The sequence below is a fragment of the Macaca thibetana genome, chromosome 1 (assembly GCF_024542745.1).
Source record: "Macaca thibetana thibetana isolate TM-01 chromosome 1, ASM2454274v1, whole genome shotgun sequence".
NCBI classification, from domain to species: Eukaryota; Metazoa; Chordata; class Mammalia; order Primates; family Cercopithecidae; genus Macaca; species Macaca thibetana.
In genome coordinates this window covers 83,354,820-83,377,507 of record NC_065578.1, presented here as the reverse complement: position 1 = coordinate 83,377,507, position 22,688 = coordinate 83,354,820, and the positions used below count along the sequence as shown (strand labels likewise).

At 36.7% G+C, this 22,688-nt stretch overlaps 1 protein-coding gene and 1 pseudogene across 2 annotated transcripts in view; both read right to left on the bottom strand.

Moving 5' to 3' along the window:
• PRKACB (protein kinase cAMP-activated catalytic subunit beta) overlaps positions 1-16,709 on the bottom strand; it is a 165,620-nt gene extending 148,911 nt beyond the window's left edge. Inside the window, exon 1 of the mRNA XM_050805912.1 lies at positions 16,322-16,709. Coding sequence (XP_050661869.1) covers positions 16,322-16,367 — 46 coding nt within the window. The 5' untranslated portion in view covers positions 16,368-16,709. The remainder of the gene's footprint in view (positions 1-16,321) is intronic.
• LOC126963641 (thioredoxin, mitochondrial-like) lies at positions 1,000-16,200 on the bottom strand (annotated as a pseudogene). Its single transcript, XR_007729175.1, has one exon. The product of XR_007729175.1 is annotated as a thioredoxin, mitochondrial-like (transcript).
• Positions 16,710-22,688: the final 5,979 nt, after the last annotated feature.

The following is a 22,688-nucleotide window of genomic DNA, read 5'->3' as shown; positions in this document are numbered from 1 at the left end:
TTCAAAGAACTGAAATCATTCCAAACATGTTCTCTGAACACAGTGAAACTAAGCCCAAAAATCCCCAAATATTTGAAAACTAATCAATGTAACCATTAGTCAAAGAAAAAGCAATGGAATAATGATAAAAGAAAACATTCGGAGACATTTTAGCAAACCAAATTCACTATTACATTAAAAAAGGATATGAATTGGATAATATATTGCAACCAGACTGGGTTTATTCCAGGTATGCAATATTAATTTAACATTCAAAACTCATAGATGCAGAAATAACATCTCGTAAAATTAAATACCCATTCTCAAAGGAAAAATAATTAGCAAACCAGCAATAGAAGAAACCGTCCTTAAACTTAAGATAACAGGTTATCTTAAAATTTTTCTGCCTGGTTCCAAAATATTAAAAGCTTTTCAGTGACACCAGGAATATGACAAGGGTGGCTGTTATCATGATTTCTATGTACTATTGTATTGCAAGTCCTAATCAGTGCAATAAGTCAAGAAAAAAAGTATAAGGACTAAAAGGAAAAAGTTTACACTGTCAAAATTAAGCAAAAACGTGATTTGTGTATATATAAAATCTAAATGTATCTATAAATAACTTACAGTTAATAAAATTAGCAAGATCATTAGATAGGTCAGCATAGAATTGCTAACCCTATGCTTATATACTCATAATGAAAAATTAGAAGATAAAACTTTGACACTGATACCCTTTATAGTAACATTAAAAAGCATGTAAAACTAAGAATAAACGTAATTTTTAAATTACATTTAAAATTTAAACAGCATATTACAAAGCACTACTGAAAGAAGATACAGAATATTACAAAGATACTAAAAGAAGTTAAAGTAGATCTAAATAAATGGAGAAATACTTTTCATGGACTTAAAAATTCAATATCATAAAGATGAAAATTCTTCTCAAACTACTATATATTCAATGCAATCGCAATTAAGATTCCTAAAAGATTCATGTATATAATTATGTATGTGAAAACTGACAAGCTGATTTAAAATTTTTAAAGGAAAATTAAAAAGAAAGAATATTCAAAATTATTGTGAAGGATGAAGTTTCAGCATTTATACTACTGATTATGATAACTTCTATTATAAAGTTATATGAATTCATGCAGTTTTGTACTGACACTAAAATAGACAAAACCAATGGAACAGAAAAGAAGTAAATCAAATATATTCAGCCTTTGATAACAAAGATGTCATTACAGTGCTTTGGGGAAGGGATGATTTCTTTTTCCTTTTAAATGGTGATGTGTCAAATAAATACTGATATTAAAAAATGACTCCTACCTCACCACACACACACACAAGCGCACACATAGAGAGAGAGAGGACAGAGAGACAGGGAGAAACAGAGAGAGAGATGCATACACTTGATTCAAGATAGACTGTATTTCTAAATATGAAAGGTAAAAGAAAGCTTCTAAACCAAACATAGGAAAATATCTATGACCCTAGGGTAGTGAGAACTTCTTAAAGACCAAAGAAGGCCAAACAAAACACAAATCATACAGGAAATAATTTGTAAATTATTTGTAAGTTTGAAAATTATTAAACAGTATGAAGGAGACATTGTTAAGAAAGTGAAAAGGCAAGCTATGAAACAGAAGAAGATATTTGAAGTACATATGTCTGGGGGGGGAAAACCTGTACCCATGTTAAATAACTCTACAAATCAATTTTTTTGAAAAAGACAACAGAATGCTGCAAAAAAGGGATGGGGAAATACCTGAAAAAAAATGTTTTATAAAAAGAGGATATCCAAATGACCAATATCAACATGAAAAAGTAATCAACACTATCAGTCATAAGGGATGTACAAATTATTACCAGGAAATGTTTACCAGAATAGGTATAATTAGAAATATGAAAAACATCAAGTTTGGGAAGGATGTGGAGTGACTAAAACCCTAAGCACTGCTGGTTAGAAACAGGTTCAACCAATCTGAAAATTTATTTGGTGGTATTTACCAGAACCACATGATCTGTGACCCAGAAATCCAGCAATTAATTCAACAGCATTCTCTCTCACGCACACACAAAGACACACATGCATGTATATATGCATGTATGTATATGAGTGTATCCATAACACATATTCATCAAATACATATTCACCAAAACATACATATATTTACCAAAAGTCATGTACAAGTGTGTTCAAAGCATTATTCATAAGAGCTCCAAACTGGAAACAACCCAAATTTACATCAACCATAGAAAAAATATGTTTTGCTATATTTATACAATGATATATGTTGTGAAAATTAATAAATCACTGCTATGACAAAAACATGGATAAGTGTCACAAATACGTAAGTGAAAGAAGGCAGTCACAAAGGAAAACATGATGTAGTATTCCACATTTTAAATCTAGTAATGATTGGGTACAGGGAGGAGGGAAGCTTCTGGGGTTTCAATAATATTCTATTTCTTGGTATGGGTGAAAATTCACATGAGTGTTCACTTTATCAAATTCATTGGCCTATAAATTAGGATTTGAATACTTTTGAAATGTATGGTATACTTCAATTAAATTTTTTCTTGAAAATAGTACTACTGTAACATAGTTTCTCAATTCTACTATACAGAATATTATAAAGTAAATTACAACAAAAAACAATCATAACCAAAACCAAAAAAGTTTCCTTCTGCCAACTCTACCTCCACTATGGCTCTCACTGTTATTGTCACAGAAATCACTGGGAAAAAACATTTGAAGATTTTTGGGTCACTGATGCCATTGAGTACAATAAAGATTAAAGATAAGTCACTAACATGTTTATTTCTCATGCTAAACTTGTGTGAGTAACAGAACAAGAAGGTTATGGTGGCTTATACCTGTAATCCCAGAACTTTGGAAGGCTGAGGTGGGTGGATTGCTTGAACCCAGGAGTTCAAGACCAGCCCCGGCAACATGGCAAAAACCCGTCTCTACCAAAAATACGAAAATTAGCCAGGCAGGGCGGCACACACCTGTAGTCCCAGCTACTCAGGAGGCTAAGTTGGGAGGATCGCCTGAGTCCAGGAGGCAGAAGTTGCAGGGAGTCATGATCGCACCACTGCACTCCAGCCTGGGCAACAGAGTGAGACCCTGTCTCAAAACAATAACAACAACAAAAACCAAAAAACAAGAAAGTTAAATCTAATTATAAAGAACCAAGAAATTGTTGGGTCAAAGATTCTAAAGGTATTTAAAGAATAGGTTCTTATATATTAAACCGGGTTGCGCATGTAACCCAGTTTGACATTTTTTATGTTGTTACATACTTCATATAACTTCATGTTAATACTTAAATATTAATATGCAGACCACAACATTCAAACATGTTGTATTCTAAAAGCTGAACTACATTAAATTTAAGTTCTCTGTATCTTGACTGTAAGTAACTATAACATAGTAAGAACAGAAAAAGAACATTTTCTCCTTTTTCTTTCTTCTCGTCTCAGGTTTTACCCAAGACACATTAAAATTACCTGCCTGGGCACCAAAGTCAACTGATTTGACCACACATACTGTAAATCACAGGCCAGTTCACTTTAGTAGGTGAGCGATGAGAAAGGGAAAGAGAAAGTAGGGTCAAAGAGAAAACTGAAAGTGAAGGGAAAAGGGGTACACATTTTTTAAATAAATGAGAAGACATATTATTATACATGTAAAAGATAAGAATACAAAGACTCCTGGGAAAGCAGGATGGATTGGGATCCAAAGTAATAGTGGAGGGATTGGCCTTGCAGAGAAAGATGTACAATGTGATATCTACAACATGTACCAACATTTTTCTAACTCCTTCCATCAAAGGGCGGAATCTAATTCAACTTCCCTTGATACAGACTCATTAAAGTGACTCACTTAATGAACAGAATACAGCTGAAGTGACACTGCTTGACTTTGGAGGCTAGGTCATAAAAGGTGATACAGCTTATACCTGGCTCTCTCCCTCCTTCTTGGAACTTAGCCACATGATATGAAGGCCCAAGCCACATGTAGAGGTCATGTGTAGGTGCTCCAGCTGACAGTCCTAAGTAAGGTACAAATTACCTGTACGGCCAGCATCAACAGGGAAATATGTAAATGAGCAAGGCTTTATGTGTTTCTAGTCCCCAGCTTTTGAGCTAAGATAGCTGATGTCATATAGAGCGCATAGCTGAGCTCCGCCCAAATTACTTACTTTCAGAAGTAAAATAAATGTTGTCACTCTTTAAGTTGCTAAATTTAGGAGTCCTGTGTGATGTAACAATAGATAAATATAACAGACAACTCCTCTATTATAATAGAACAAGACGGTCAAGTTAAAATACAGTAGGTGTGAATAATAGGAAGAAGTTAAAGGGGTTCCTGTCTGATAGCTTTTCTTTTCCTGGTAAAATATGATGTAATATCATGACTTAGAAACAGATAATGGAGAAGTCAGAGGTATAAAGAGAGAAATGAAATAGAACTTGTGAAGAATGAGAGACAGAGTTGATAAGAGAAATGTGATAAAACTGTCAAGTCATGTTGACAGCCCATTTGAGGCTGATGATAGTAAATTTCTAGTGTTCTTCTGTGTGGCTTTCTCTAGCAGTGCTTGGCTCTTGGCTGAAAGCACTGAGAAAGCACATAGCTGAGTTTATCATGAGTTACTTTTTTGTTAGAGAGATTTGATAAAGAGGCAGATGTGCAAAGGAATTTTGGGACCAAGTAATCTAAAATGGTTAAGATGAAAAAATGAAAATGAGAGGACTGATGGATAAATGGATGAGAAGTTCTGATGAAGAATGATCATAATGGGAATATTTAAAAAGCAAGCAAAAAGGAGAGGAAATTGTGATCAAAGAATCACACACCTACATTGGTGATTCTTGAGCAGTTAATGAATATGACATGGTCCTTGGCGAAACTAGACATCTGAAATGAACAAAAAGGGAATAGGAGATAACATGGTCAAAGAACAGAGGTGCAGTGATGTTAAATGAGTCGTTAACATAGAATTCAAAACCATCCAGAATGAATGCAGAGCTGAGAGTGTAGAGGAACATTGTGAGCCAGATGCCAAAGTATTTGATGAATAAGAAGTAAGCAAGAGACTGGTAAATGACAGCAACAAGGATGAGAAACACATTGGCACAGTTGAATGATATATGCCTTGAATAACAAATTTTTCAAAAGGTTGGGAGCATAATACTCTAGTTTTCCCTAGTCCAGTGTCTTCTTCCTACCTGCCTGAGACCAATCTCCCCATACCAACTGTGATATAATTTTGATATATAAATGTCAAAGAAGCTACTACATAATAAAAAAAGGCAGGGAAAGAGGTACCCTCTTATCACATTAATCAACTATTATCCCCAAACAGTCAATACATTACTGACACAGTTCCTGCCGATGAAGGAAAGGGAGGAGGATGTACGCTTCTACAAGAGGTTTGAATTTTTGATCCACTTAACTATCCATGATTTTAGCTCCCACCATGACATGAGCCAAGAACTGTACCACATTCCAGAGATTAAAAAACTAAACGACATAGACACTGCTTTGCCAGATCACACTGTAGTGGGGATAGGAGTTGAAAAAGCAATGTAGTACAAGTGCTACAATTACAGATGTAAATATCTCCAAAATGGACTCAAAGCAAGTTCCCATTTCAGTTAGTTTCAGTCTATTTCCCAAGATGATCTCAGAAATTGTATACCACTCCTATATAAATTCCTATGCTGCATTTTCACACTAGTATTAATCTCAGGTACCTATGTATCACTGTATGCCTTACTATAAATATCTGTATCTGCCTACCAGTTTAAGGACAGGAACCAAGTCTTATTTTTATTTGCATCTACAGACTAGTATAATGCCTGGTTTGAAGTAGGTGCTCAGTAAGTACTGATTAAGAATGAATGAAAGACAAACAAGGGAATGTTTTGCCTGCCATTCTATGAATTGAACTATGGCTTATTCATGACCTCAAGACTACAGCCTAAAGTGAGGCTCATATTCTTCCACAGTTTAACCTGTCATGGCTCCTACTCAGAGGGAGTTGAGCTAAGATTGAAAGAGCTAAGTTACCAGTACAGCTAGCCCCTGTAAAAGAAGTAATTAATACCTATACCAACATGCTCTCTGAAGTTTGTGGCTCACATACAACAATGGCCTGCTGATGCTATATGGTCATCTACTTAAGAAGAATACAGTATAGAAATGGAATATTCATTTTACTAAACAGGACTCTAAACTAATAAGATCACAAGTACAGTCTCTTTAATTTTCTAAGGACAAGTCCAGATTGAGAAAACAGGCTTGTCACAGACCTAATGGTTTGGATTGCACAGCTGTCTTACAACAAAACAAGTTTAAGATGTCCCTGAAAAATTAACCTAAGAATAGAAGACAACAGTGAATATAACATTAAACTGTGGTCAGAGAGCCTGGGACTTTATACCTTGTTACACCAGGCCAGATAAAAAAATATGGCATCTACATTGGATTTTCTAAGGCAGAACTAATTTCAATTATGCTAGTGTATCAATTTAACTGGTGCATTTCTCTCTTATAAGAATATCAAATTTGATTCGGAAAATTTTCTGCATAGATACATAGCATTACTGAATCTAATTCACATTACAAAAAACACGTCCTATAATCCACTTCCTACAACATTCTCATAATTGTGCTTTTACTTGTCTAAATCTTTTACTAGACTATGAGCTACATGAAGACAACTCTTTACTCCCTATTTCACTGGTTAGGGAATAAAAATAAACTAAATGAATACATTAATTATAGCAGATTAAAATAAAGAAATTCACTAAAAGCATTTTAAGTTATACCACCATATCAGGGGAAAAAATTTATCTGCATAATAGTAGTAAACCTTAGTATTAGCAAGAAAGAGACTTATGTTATAAATACTGATGATTCTTTTGGAAAGTGCCGGGGGCTGGAGAGATTATAAAACCTATAGAGAGTAAAAAAACAAGCCTCGGTGGTACACACCTGCAGTCCCAGCTATGCAGGAGGACTGCCTGAGCCCAGGAGTTTGAGTCCAGCCTGGGCAACACAGTAAAACTCTGTTTCAAAATAAATAAAAATTTTAAAATGTTTTAAAGAGTAAAAAAGCATTAAAATTTTCTTGCTTTTGAAATTGCTAAAAATACTACCTAAATTTGTAAACACATATGTTTCACCTTTAAACATAAATGACTAATCAGTTAAATACATTTATTGTCTAAGCCCAGTTTATATCAAGGTTTTACGACAATTCATTTTACTTGTTCTACAACTAGCTTTTATAAGTTTGGAAGAATAGTCCACGGGTTCTAGGGTTTCAAGTTTACGTGAGCAATCCCAGATTTTCTGTCTATACTACTTGATTTTACACACTTTAATCATGTAACCTTAATTTTTCTAGATTAAATGAAATATATATATATAGTTTATTCACACACAATAGACTTTCCATGCTCTTACTCCTGTTAGCTGCCCCTGATCTAAAGTTTCTCTGGTTCTGCTATACACAGAACACCACATCTATACATAGTACGCTAATGATTTCACATAAGAGTAGAATGTTTCATGTTTTATTTCCAAGACTCTGCCCTGATGGTGAACATTTTGATGGTTCCTTTACTTGTAGTAGGACATGAAAATATCTTCAAAGATAGTACAGTGATTCATAAATTTGTCTTTTTAGGTGCAGACCCTTGCTTTATTGGTCTGATTTGTTCACAGTTAAGCCCCCTGCTCAGAGGACCAACAGGCCAGCTAAGGAGCGAAGGAGGTGCCTCGAGCCTTCCAGAATCAAGGCTCTACAGGGTTCCCCAGTCCATCGCTCATTTTCTGGCCCCCTGCCTGGGAGGCTAGCTGGGAGGGGGTTCCCTGGGGAATGGGGATGGGCGACTACACAGGATTTCAGTGTGGGACCCAGGGTCTGCTCTTCACAGTAGGAGGTGGAAGGGATGACTAAGTTCTTTATTACAGACCTACAAAAAAATGAGAGAATTATGTATTATTCTCACTAGTTTGGGCTTCTTTTTTCTTTTCTTTTTACAAAACAGCAGCAGGAAAGAGAAATGCAGGTGGCAGATGAGCCAGCACGAGGCTTCAGATCGGAAGGGACCAGAGATGAGGACCAAGGTGTGGCTGCCTGAACAGGAGTGCTGTGGGCTGGCCTGGGCTCTCTCTATGCATCCTGAGAGAACTGCCATAGGCCCTAGTGGGAGGGGACGAAAGGCATGTGGGAGGGAAGAAGGCAGTCCCTGGATCAGCAGCAGCACCATCCTCTGATGCTGCCTGCCACCATCTTGGGCAGTCCACCAGCTCGGAAGCACTCACTGCTGGAGCCTGGGCTCTAAGCATGGACCCCAGAGGCCAGACAGGAGAGAGGTGGCAGGAAGAGTTCTATTGGTGTTACACGGGACAAGGGAACCAGGACTCGTCCTTGCTTGTCAGCCCATCAGCTTCTTCAGGCAGGCCTCCAGCTGATCCTCATCTTTGATGCCCACAAACTTGTCCACCACATCCCCATTCTTCATGGCCAGCACAGTGGGCACCGCCAACACCTCATACTCAGTGGTGAGGTCTGTGTGGTCATCAATATCCACCTTGGCCATAAGTACTTTCCTATGCTGCTTGGCCACCATCTTCTCTAACCTTGGCCCCAGTATCTTGCAGTGTCCACACCACTGTGTGTGGAAATCCACAACCATGGGCGTCTCACTGTTGACCAGCTGGTCTTGAAAGTCATGTCCATCCTGGATATTAACGGTCATCGAGGAGATCCTAGTGGTGTATATTATCCGATCTGAGTTGGGTGTTACAGCCAGGCCACCAGGACTGCATTGTGGGGTCTGCAGGACTCCGTAAGTGAGAGGTGGCCACCGATCCTGAGAGGGCTTCCTGGAGACGACTGAGACCAGGAACCTCCTCAAGAAAAGTCACTGAGACATTTCCCTGCAGTGCGAGCAGAGGGATACACAGCCCAGCCCTCCCTGCCTGTCAAGGGCACTCCTGTCCATTACTATCATTCCTTAAATGTAAATCAAAAGTTTTCGCAAATACATTACCATATATTTATTTGCTCAATTGAGGATCATTTGCCACTTCTCTGCCTACACATTTTGTGAGCACTTTTTATGATTTATTGCCTAATCTTGTTGCTTCCTAAGTGTATATTTTTTCCTTTAAATAAATATAATAGAAGCATTGGATTATAAAGCTGGAAGAAGAGATCACAGTGTCATTAGGCCATCCCTCTCAATTTTATACCATAACTTGGAGATATTAAAACATATGTCCAAAGTGAGATATTAGAATGTATTAGGAAAAAAAAATTAGATTTTTCTTACTCTCAAGTTTATGATTTTACTATTCAATTACATCTGAACTTTTAAACATCTATGTTAAAGGACTCTAGGGGAATAAAACCGACATTTACTTAGTACATAATAGATGTTGGTGCTATATTTTACATGTTCTTTCCACTACCCTGTATAACTACAAAACTGAATCGCTTAGAGGACGCACACTTAAATTATAAAAGTAATATTTTATGATTTTAAATTACTTTGTTTCTTTAAAAGTTACACTGTTCTCATCAGTACTTTGGCTTTCCTCTTTTTAAAACAAAAAGGTTAAACTTTTAGTATATAAAATTCTTAATTTATGTAAGTTATGCCAGATGTTATAGTTTCTATAGTTTCTAAACAGTTGTCTTTGAAAAGAGTAAAATGAGGATAAAATGTGGAAAAGGTCCCTTGACCATCCAAGGTCATTTTCCCCCATGGCTGGGAGATAAAAGACAATTCACACATAGAATAACCAATCAGCTATCATTTATCAGAAATGACATGGGTATCCCAAATTCAGTATGTCCCAACCCCAACCCCCAACGTACTCCTGCCCTCTGTATTCATTTCCTGACTCTATTACCGGCGTTACAACCCATCTACCACGACACTGAAGCTAAAAATGTAACGTTTCATCCCCAATTCTCCTTTTCCTCATTTCCCACATGCAATCAGTAAAATACATTCTGCTCAATTTTTCAGATTTCTCCCATTTCAGATCCTTTTCTCCATCCCTACCTTTACCACCTTGGTTCAGACCCTCAATAGCCCTCACCCAAATTATCATAGGAGTCTTATAACTGATCTTGCCTCTATTCCACTTGCTCCATAATGATTTATCTTCACATCACCACCAAAGTAACCTCTTTTAAACCCAAATTGTATCATGTTTCTCTCTTATTTCCAAGTGCACAACGGCTCCCTGTTGTCTGAAAGATAAAATTCAAACTCTCTTCATTATGTGGTCCTCTGTCCATTTCTTCAGTTTCATCTATCATTATACAATGTCCCCTTTTCCTGTCACCGACCCCACATTCCATCATTTAATCATAATGGGCAACTTACTTCCTTCTCCTGAATACGTTACATGGCTTTACTTCTCTGCATCTTCACTTATCAATGCTCTGTCTACTCACAACACCCTTCCTCCTATAATCCATGTGATGAACATTTATCATTTTCAATGCTCAACTCAGGGCTCAACTCCTCTTTGAAGTCCTTTTTGAACCTCTTCCTCCCCATCCCAGTGGAAATGACCTTTCTTTCCCTCGGTTCCCAGCTGAACTTTAATGAAAGGATTTGTGACAGGTTTCATGTATTTGTTGACATGTCTATCTTTCCCCCTTTGGAATATAGGCACCCTAAGCAGGTACTGCGGCCTATTCAATCTTCATTCCCATAGTCTTGTGTAGAGTCTGTCACATTTTAGGAGCTTGATTATGTGTACTGAATAAAGGAATGAATGAAGCAATGAACAAAGAACTATATAGGACATTCTTGAAGGAATACATTTAAAAGTAAGATTAAATACTCAAAATAATGAGATACTGACCTAAGTACATTTACCTTTTATAAATTCACACTTTTCTATTTAACACAATGTTTTTCACTAAAAATTTAGGATTTATTAATCTGAGGAAATTTGATCACCCATGTATACAAACATTTATCACCAAGATATATAACTTCATAAGTTGTACTAATTTTTAAAAATTAATTTAATGGAATGTCAAAATGAATTATGGTCAACTACTAATTATCTGACAGGATCTTAATAGCTATCCTGGCTTACCTAGCACCTTCTCACGTGCTGCTTCTGTCACTCAGCCATGGCTTACTTTTCTAAGCTGGCTTTCATGCCTCTAATTATCCTACTGCTGGCAATGAAAAAGCAACAATCTGTCTACAGTCTAAGTGAAGGACACTGAGGAGGAGAATAGGAAAAATGGTTCCTGAACATGAGATAATTTGATACAGTAGACAATCCGCACAAACAGATTCACAAAATCATGGAACTGGATGAGATCATATGTATTTATCATCAAAACTGCATAACTGATTGTTTTGACTTTTTTCATCTTACACCCAAGAAAGATTTCCCAGGTACCTCTGCATTCTACTGAATTGGAACAAATATCTGCTACTGATTTTCCTTTGATAATTGAAAGGTGCAAAGACCTAAGTAAGATATAAGAAATCACTACATTGCTCATCAACATTTAAATCTACAAAAATTTTTCAATAAAAGAATATTCACTGACATTGAGTATTAAAAATCACAAAATTTTAATTCTAATACAGCCCCAAAAAGAATTTAACTTTGTAGTTAATAAATTACACACAAATTATTGAACTATAATAATTTGTTCACTAAGTTTATAAATACTTATTCTGAGGAAATGCTGAGGAAATAAGTTAATTCTTAAATGAGAAAAAATAAATTCAGCATTCCATTAATCTACACACACTTGTAAGGATCCACAAATAACCAAGATGACAGAAAGATGGGTTGGCCTTTTTATTAAATGCAAAAACAGCTATGTTCTAAACCTGTGCTGTCCAATTTACCAAACACTAATTAGCCACATGTAAGTTAAAGATTCAGTTTCTCAGTGGTACTATTCACATTTCCAGTGCTCAATAGACATGTGGCTAGTAGCTACTATGGTGGACAGCATATGTGGAGATCACTTCCATTATCACAGAATGTTTGACTGGACAGTGCTACTCTGAAATGAGAATTTACCAATACTTTTAAAATGATAATACAAGTTCAAATAATAATTTTTTGATTGACTATTCGGCAAGAAGGGAAAAGTATACATTTACAAATGGGAAAATAAATAAATATAAGTACTGCGGTAATGAAGCCTTTAAGTAAATAAAATTAGTTTTATGTGGTTTAATTTGAAATTCTACTATATTGAATCTGAAAAGATGATGATAAAACTGAATCCAGAGAATGGTACAAGAAAAAAATAATCTTTTTCACTTAAGATTTTAATATGCCAAATAAAAGTCATGTTTGAAAAGTGAAACATGCTATAATTGTCTAAGCTATTCTGTGTGTCTTAGCATTGGCTATTCTACTGGATAGAGAGGCTGTTCAGCAAAGTGGTTAGAATTTCAGGTTCTGGGCTTACAGTTGCCTCAATTTAAATGTTGCTTCTTGACTTACTAGCTATGCAACCTTAAGCAAGTCACTTAGGCTCTCGGAGCCTTTGTTTCTTCATCCATAAATGAAGGAATAACTCAAGTACTTTATAGTTAAAAAGATTAAGTAAAAGTTTATACATGGAAAGCATTAGATAACCCGGCACATATTAGTCCTCAAAAAATTTTTGTTGAACCTAGTCTACTGGTGGCTTTCTATGATTAATTCCTATTGACTTTCAAATCCATAGGACAGAGAGATACTCTGGAAAACATTCAAAGATCATATGTGAACACTAGGTCATATGGTAACTTAATGACTTGCAGTCATGAAAGAATCTACATTCAAATCTCTACCAACACTTTTCACTCATGGGCCTCAACATTTTTGCAATGAATGTATAACACAAAGCCCAATAGGCAACCTGGAGGTATAGTATTTTTTTTTAATGAAATAAATAAAAACCCCTCCCAGGTTAAAAGAAGTAGTGTGCTTTTTTGGTGTGTTGGTGACTGGGGCTGGTGTAAAAGGTAAAAGACTGGATAAGTAAAACAAACTTAACTGACAAGAGTTTAAACCTTCTCTGAGAATTTTATCATATTTCTAAAATTTATGTTTCTCTGTATTAGCTGATGTTTAAATAACTACATCCAAATTTTAAAAGGGATATATCTTCAAGAGTAATTTTAAAAACACACACTATCATATACTATTATGTATATAATAGCGCCAGTTATTCTTTCATTAAGTTTTGAGATACATCAATACAATTTCCTAATTCACTACAGCAGAACAACAGGTACCTAAGTTAATGTTATCTCCAAAACCTGTGGAGATGAAGATGGAATCTCACTTAGCCTTTAGGTCTTACCCCAGAAAATGTTAATTCTAATAGAGGGACCAGTTTCAGTAGAGTATAATACAGGCACCAGATAGTCAAAGTTAACCAAGACCCTTCTAAATTATCTTTATGCCTAACTTCAACTTCATTCTTCTGGAATATTTTTAGAACTAAGCTCTGGAATCACCTGCCTTTCTGAAGCTTGGTGCTAACTGAACCTGAAATCTTAACTGACTTGATATTTTTAATCAACTTTTCAAATCAAACATTTTCATACAGCAATTTTCAGAGTTCTAATTCCACTTTCCATAATGTTAGCACTTGTATTTTTGCCTTTCAGGTAACTCTTATATATATGAGTTACCCATTAGACAGTAACATGTTTTAGCTTTTACTTATAGTCTCTAACTGAAACTAAAACATTTGGTGAATATTTTGAAAATAAATGTATTAATTGATTATTCAGTGATGCTGAATGGAGTGCAGGCATCAGACTCTATTCCTTACTCGGTTATTACTAACAGCATGATCTCAACTCCAGCTTCTTCAGAGATCAGGATCTTTGAAAAGGAATGATTGTACAGGAAACATCATATATTTCTAAAAGTTTTGAAAAACAAATTTTCAAGAATAATTCTTTAAAAAAATACACAGAACAGTTAAGTATGTAATGATAAGAGTTCTTTCATTAAGTTTAAAATACAATTTCTTTGTTTACTACAGAACAGCAACATATACCTGATAACATTGCTCCAAATGAAATTACAAACATTAATCAACACATGACATTTCAAATAATTTTCCCTATGACACATAACATGCTATTTTTTTTTTGGTCACTTCACAACAGCTTTTTAAACTATTATAATGACCTTGTTTCCATAAACAAAGTTACACAAAAAGCTGACTAATATACTTAAGTACTAGACTGTCATTAACACTTAAAACATAGGAAAGAATTTATTCATGGAAATAATTTAAATATGTTCAGATAAACATTTGAAGTTTCCATTCTGTTTTCAGTAAATATTCTGAGGTTATTTCACAGCTATGAGTTGCAAATTAATACTGTCTAAGGGAGAATTGTTTTGATAACTTAATAAAAAATATACAGGTCACAGGAGAGTCTACTATCATTATCCAAAATATAAACATTATACAGGTCAGCACTTGCTAATGAAAACTACTAATAGGATCATTCTCCAAACACTCTTTTGTAACACAATTAGCACGTTTTAAGTTAATACAGTTTTAAATTAACACGAAAAATGACAACATATAAGGTACAAATAATTCTTTACGCTTTTTGCATTTTTTATACTTCCTGTACAGTTAGTTACTATATTTCCGCAATTTTAAAAAGATAACAAAGGCCGGGCACGTTGGCTCACGCCTGTAATCCCAGCACTTTGGGAGGCCGAGGTGGGTGGATTACCTGAGGTCAGGAGTTCGAGACCAGCCTGGCCAACATGGTGAAACTCCGTCTCTACTAAAAATACAAAAATTAGCCGGGTGTGGTGGTGGACACCTGTAATCCCAGCTACTCGGGAGGCTGAGGCAGGAGAATCGCTTGAACCCAGGAAGCGGAGGTTGCAGTGAGCCAAGATTGCACTACTGCACTCCAGCCTGGGCAACAAGAACGAAACTCCATCTCAAAAATAAATAAATAAAATAACATACATTCTACCTCTACAATGGTTTCTTTAGATCTCTGTATGACATACTGTGTGTTCTTAAATAGTTTATATAATAGCTCATCAAACTTTTCTGGAGCTCCCAAAAATTGATACCAAAACCTTACTGATGAAACATAAACCATATAATCTGATCTATTTATGTTAAACCAAATGAATGACTAAATCCTTCTAAATGAATTCTACTTTACTAATACAGAAAAAAAAGCTATTTCCTTCATGCTAAATTATAAAATTAGCCTAATTCTTATGTTACAACCATGAAAACATTACAAGTAATATTTACACAAACTAAAATTATCAGGCCCACTTTAAGTGCTAACATGTCATTCACTACTGGTGATGTAACAAATATCATCTGTTATTCGGCCATTCTGAATTATAAAAATACATAAACTTTACAAAGGCAAACCCAAGTTTTATTTCACGACCATTCTGACTGACACATATATACACACATATATATGCATGTGTATACATGCATACACAAACACACAGACACACACACACACCTCACAGCCATACAGAAATTCCATTTTCATGATATTTTACTTTTTGATGTAAAGTGTGGAGTACCCGCACCTTCAGCTCTCAGAAGAAATTAACCGTGTTCTGGAAGCACTTCCACTCCGAATGACCTTTAAGTTTTACAGGCATTGTAGCAGATCCTAGAATGTCTAGAGAAAAGGCAAACCTGCCTGGCTTTTTTCTCTAATGGATAAAGTTGCTGTTTGGTCTCATTATGTTTTCCATTCCTAATCTGAAGAGATGAAGGATCTCTAAGGCAGAGTTGTTCACTCAGGATTAGCCTCACTTGCGTAGAGCCAGACTAGCAGCCCCCGCCTTGTGATAAGGTTGGGTTGGACCCAAGTGATGGAGGGAGAAGAGCCAACCTTACCCACAGCACCACTACCTGTAGCTCCCAAAGAGTCGGCGAGAGGGGAAAGCAGGGGTGGGATGGCACTGGGGACTTCTTTCCTCGGACCATATTTGGGGAAGTGTTCCAGAATGTGTGCAAGTCCTCCTCGCTAGAGTGAAAAAGGGAATCCCAGGGAACGCTCTTCCCAGGATCCCCACATCCGGCCCTTCGCACTCAGCCCTCAACACGGAGCTGGGGGGTCGGAATGGAGGAGGAAGGCAGCTGGTCCCCCGGCCCCCCAGAACGACTCCCGGCGGCCTCTACTAGGCCTGGCCCGTGCCCGCGGCCTCAGGAGCTGCGACCCGGAGGGGCCTCGGTGCCCCGCGCCGGCCCGCCCAGCGGATACCCAGACCCGGCCTTCAACTCACCGCTCTCCACCTCGCTGCCTTTCTTGGCGGTCGCCGCGTTGCCCATGTCTGGGGCGATGGCAAGAAGGGGTCAGGGAGGGGAAGGGGGGCTGGGGCCGTGCCCGCCACTCCACAGTCTGGGGCAACTCCCGCTTCTGCACCCGTCAAAGCGGTGAGTGCGCCTAGCGCTGGCGCCCGGAGTCCGGGCAGGGAGACCGGGCCGGGTCTGAGGAAAGGGTTCCAGCGAACTCCTCAGCACCGGTAGCTGCGGCGGCGGCGGCGGCGGCGGCGGCGGCGGCGGCGGCAGCAGCAGTAGCGGCGGCGGGCAGACACTCCCCCTTCGCGCGGCCCGCCCTCCCCGCGCGCCCCCGGGCAGCCGCGCGCCCGGGTTAGGCCCTGGCCCGACTGTGTCTTCGCGCGCGGGCGCGCGCGCCGGAAGTGACGTGGGCCCGGGACCCCGGGGGCGGGCTGTGGACCCTTAGCTGGCCGAGCCCAGGGTTGGGGCCTGAGGTTCAGCTGACCGCCTCCTCCGCCGCGGTATCCCGGTCTAGCGCTCGGATGCCCATCGCTGAGATAGTGGGAGGTGGAGTGGGAACCGCTAGCTTTGCGGACGGCAGAGTCCCTCCTCAGCCTGGCGTTCCCAGTGCCCTGGAGTGGAGTCGCGGGATACCGTTCAGCGGCTCGGGTGGTTTTCCTTGTGTCCCGCCACGCGGCGGCTCCTCACTCAAAGACTGCCTTTTCTTCACAGCGCCAGGTCCGAAAAAGAGCCGCACCTTCGGGTTGGAGATCGCGCGCAAGGGTGGTCTCTGGGTCTGCATCTGCCCGGCATCGGCAGTAGGAAAAGCCTGGTCCCTAGTCACGGTCGTAGTTCGAGCCTTTCATTCCCTCGCACATTGAGGTATTCGCTGAGCCCACCGCGTTGTCCTCGGGGATAGTAGGCTCCAGTCACAAGCCCTATGTTTTCAGACTTCCCAGGTGGAGATAAAGGAAAATTTTACTATTTCTGCACAACTTCTGTTGATGTACAGCATTGTATTTAGCAACTTCTGTGTAGATCTGAAAATAAATACATTCCCAATTGTTAGTTGCGTTTTTATTAATATAAATCTTAGACTACTTGATTTTGCTGTTAGCTTTACTTAGGTAAATTATATGGCACTCTAGCATTTTTGTGGTTCCATTGAACTTTGCTCTGTGTTTTCCACTTATTACAAAGTCAAAATAGACTGTAACTTCCCAAATTATTCTATGTTCCCAAGGCACCAGGCATAGTAGGTGTTTTACGAATACCTATTGACTTGAAATTTCTCAGGCTTTTAAAAAAATTTTCATTACTGACAAAAAATGGAGCGATAAGATTATTAGTAAACTTCCTATTATCACCAATTCTGTTAATGTATACTGCATTACAACTTCTATACGAATAGTAACTCATTTGCTCCTCATAAGAACCCTATGAGAGATGTGGTTTTACTGTCATCATTTTAGTTACGAGCAAATTAAGCACAAAGAAGTGACTTACCAAGATTACACAGCTATTATCTGGTGGAAGCAGGATTTGAACCCAGGCAATTGGGCTCCAAAAATCTGATCCTTTGTCTCTTAATGTTGACCAAAAACTTGTGGATGTTGTGGTAAATTGCTTTCTCTCCATTTGAAATCCCATTGACTTGAAGTGATAGATGCATAGTGAGTATACGTCTCAAGGAAATGTATTATATTGTTTTCTGGGTTTCAATTCAAATAAAATAAAAATAGTGAAGCAAGGATTTGGACTAGATGATGTGAGGTTTTGTGTCGGCATACAACAGTGTCACAACAATGTCATCTCCAATCCCATTTAGTTTTGTGTTGTGGCTGTTATTTTGCCCCACATACATAGAAAGTTCAATAAATAGCACTGAACCACATGTATACCAATTAAAGACAACTTTTGATATTCTGTATTCTAGAGGGAATCTTTCTAGTATCATAGAATATTCATACTACTGCCATTGGGGTGAGTTTTAAATGTAACCTTTTTAAGTAAATCCGCTTTAATGATAAAAGAGTGGTCGTGTGCATAATTTGGCACTTTAACATAATTTTGAATTCTAGGTCTCTAATAAGAGGGCTACCATTTACATAGTAAATCATTAATTTACAAAGGAGACATTTGAGAGCTATTACAAAAATGGATACAATATAACTATACCTGAAAAATTAATAAGTAAAGCAAAAAATTCAGCTTTACAAATTGTCTCCCCTTCTTTCTCAATTTAACTTTATTATTGGTTAAGGAAATAAGTTCTTAATGATAGAGAAAAAGTGATCAGCAATTTAAAATTTCTTGCTATTTTTCTTTTTTCTTTATACCACTTTTTTCTGCTTCTTATATTAGCTTACTGCTGCTCTGGTTTAAGGAAGATTATATTTTAAAAGTATAGTTTGGTAAATAGTTTTTAATTAGTTAACATCCATAATCATTTATTTGTAATTACAAACAAGTTGTTTTTCATTATTAGAAGAGTTTTCTATAGAAATTTGTAATTTATGTAGCATCTAAAAGAGTATGTTTTATGAACTGGTTTTCTAACATTCTGGAAGGGGCAGAAATTTCAACTGTCCAGTTATTCGTGAATAATTGGAGGTTCCATGAGGCAATTTCTATCCTTTGCCACCAATGACTGCTGTACCCTAGACAAAAAGAGATGGAACTATGTAATTTTGTTTCCCTAGGAAAGCAGATGCAGTAAGAAGGGACTCATTCAGAGAAAATACTTTTGAGTTCCCTTCCATATAATATTTTTGCTAATCTGAGAACATACAGCATTGTGTAAAAGGGAAAATTATACCAGTGGTATTTGCAAACCTACATAAGCCAGATAACTATCTTAGCCCCATTTTACAAATGAGTGGAACAAGAGCTCAAAGAAGTGAAGTAAGTTGGCCAAGGTCACTCAAGTGGTAAGAGGCAGAGCTCTAGATTATATGCTGTCACTCTGAAACACATAATCTAATCCTCATTAAGATTAGGTTTTTAAATCCGTATTTTGCAGATGAGAAAACTAAGGTTTATGAACAAAGAATCTTGGCACTCTTCTTTCTAGACCACCTCTTAACTCATGAGTGAGAAAAGGGGAGAAAATTAGTAAATATTTTTTCAAATTTATTTTGTAGTTTCTACTTATATTGCCAACTTGATTTCCAAGTTCTTTTAAAGTAAAGCACCCTCAAACACAATGTATGTCGGAGGTACTTGTTTTTCTTAAGAGTGACCAATAATGAAAAACAACTTGTTTGTAATTACAAATAAATGATTGTGGATGTTAACTAATTAAAAACTATTTAGCAAACATACTTTTAAAGTATAATCTTCCTTAAACCAGAACAGGGGTAAGCTAATTTTGTTTTCATATAATATTTTACATGAAGTAAATGCAAGTGAGAATTTAACCACTATAGAATTACAATTTTTTGAATGATAATCATCCACGTTGTCTAATATTTTATTATTGTATAGTATATACCAAATCAAAAGATACCACATGAAATACCAGGCAAAGGGCAAAGTAATATTTCCAAAATGAGGAAGTAATTTTATGGCCAATAAATTACAAGTACGATAAGTGTTTTAAATCATTCTAATACAGTACAAAGTTTTCTTGTTGGGCATAATTCTAATTCTTTTGTTCAATGATGAATTTTTTTATCTGAGTTTCAGTATTCATCTTTTTGGATATTCCTTTACAGATAGGAAAACTAAAACAATTGACTCTTGTTGAGTAACCAGAATATTAACAAAATATGTCCTAGTGCCAAAGTGGAATTATAGCTTCTCTCTTTCACAGAGGAACTGGGATACAAACTGAAAGCTTTAAGGAAACATATATATATATATATATATATGGGAGTGTGAGGGGCCACAAAACCAACTTTTTTTCTTAACATGAAATTATCTCAGAAAAGTTTATGTTTGTTTGGGATATTCTAATTGTACTAGTGTATTTATCAAAACTATGCCCAAATCTCTGCTATTTCAGTGTTGTGTTCTGCATTTTTTGACATGTACCTTTAAGACAAAAATAACACCCAAATTTACAAAATATTTGCTTGAAATCAAACACGGCACAAAAGCTTTCACGGAGTCTCAGCTTTTATAATCATATTATCTGTGATCAAGGTGAAAAGGGGAGAATCTGGTCGACAAAATTAAAATTATTAATACATTTATATGATTGATAGTGACAAAATAGAATGTTATGTAGTGAGGTAGAAAAGCTTTCAGCATTTTAGTCAGAAATACCTGGGTTCATGTTCTGGTTTGGCCACTATCTACGACAAAATATCTACAAAATATCTAAATTATTTTATTTCCCTTGACTTAGTTTCCTGTAGTGTGAAGTTATATGTATTAAATCATATAGTCTATGAAAAACACCTAGGACAACTTTCGTTATATGATAGGCACTCAGTAATTATAAGTCTGTTCTTTAATCCTCAATAACATTCTATTTTCTCATCTTTATGTTTCAATGACAATCATTCAACAAATTTGATGACAACAAATAGAATAATAAGGAGTTTGTACTATATGCAAAGTATTATGAAAGGGACAAAAATGAACAAAATCAGTTTCCTGTCCTCAAGAAGTTTTTGTGTAAGCAAGATGAATATATAAATCAGTGATTGTACAAGATAAATTTGTACTATAGCATAAATGTAAACAATTAGGAAACATAAAGTAAGTGCCATTAAATCATAGATATTTTAGCATTGAATCTTGATATTTAACAGGTGGGGAAGATCATTGAGAACTAAGGACAGCTTGAGCAGAGGCTTCCATGGAAATTATCCCCAGGCCATGCTAGACCAGATGTTATGGAAAGATGTTGTAAGAGTTGCAACTTTCCTACTGGAATGTAAGCTATATGTGGAAGAATTTTTATTTTGTCATCACTATATCTACTATATCCAGCATTATGCCTCATATATAGTAAGTACTCAATAAATATTTGCTGAATGAGTGAATAAATGAATAAATAGGTTCAGATCAGATTGTATTTGTTTGGGGAAACCTTAAATGCCAATTAAGAAATATAGGCTTTGTTTATTATGCAATAGAGAGCTTGAAGATATTTAAAGACAAAAGTAATATAATCCCACATTTTATTAATAAGATAATTTTAATAGCAATGTGATGGATATGTTGGAGAAACAATAGATTGGCAGCAAGATGACTACTGTAGTAGAAGAATGACAGGAAGTCATTCCGTAGTATATCAGCAGTGGGAGAAAAAAGAAAGGATGCATGTCAGATACTTGAATGTTAAGATCTATAGAATTTGGTAAGTGTTAAGACTCTTTAGCATAATACAAGTGATAGAAGCCCAATTCAAACTAGCATAAGAAGAAATAAATGGAACTGACTAGGTCACAGAACTAGAAAATTTAGGTTGGACATGGTTTTAGGATTAGATAGATCCAAGGATGGATATCTCTACATAGTAATCCTTATTCTGTTCATATATTTGACTGTATTCTGCCAAACAGTCTCTCTCCACATGACAAGTTTACATCCTCCCAGCTTAACAATCTAAACAATAATACCTTTTCTTTCCAGCAGCCGTATAGTGTAAAGTCAGGTGAATATCCCTTATCCAAAATGCTTAGGACCAAAAACGTTTTCAGATTTTGGATTCTGGATTATTTGCATATACATAATGAGACATCTTGAGGATGGGATCCAAGTGCAAACACAAAATTCATTTACATTTCATATATTCCTTATACAAAGCCTGAAAGTAATTTTATACAATATTTTAAATAATTTTTGTGCATGAAACAAAGTTTGTACTGCATTTTGACTTCAACCTGTCACGTGAGGTCAGGTATGGGATTTTCCACTAATGGCATCATGTTGGTGCTCAAAAAGTTTGGCTTTTGGAGCATTTTTAATTTTTGGATTAGGGATCCAACCTGTATATTATACACATTGGTTCTGTATGGGTAACATTCACATTCCTATGAAGAAAGGACCCCATAGTTGACATGAAATGAGATAAGTATAATTTTCTAGAAGAAACATCATATGGAGTAGACAAAAACAACAGATGCCCAATATAGTGAAAATAAAGACTTAGAGCTCTCGATCAATTTTCTATCCTGAGTGAATGGATAATGAGATCAAGAAAAAAGGGGAAAAACTGGTTTTTAAATTAGTGAGACATGTAACTTGGGTCATACTGCATTTGAGTTGGTAGTGGGACTTCTATACAGGGATGATGAACAGCAGGAAAATATAAAGTTAGATCAATACATGAATTGTGGGGCACATGTTCTCAGGGCCTCCCGAGGGCTGTGTCATGGGCCATGGTCACTCATATTTGGCTCAGAATAAATCTCTTCA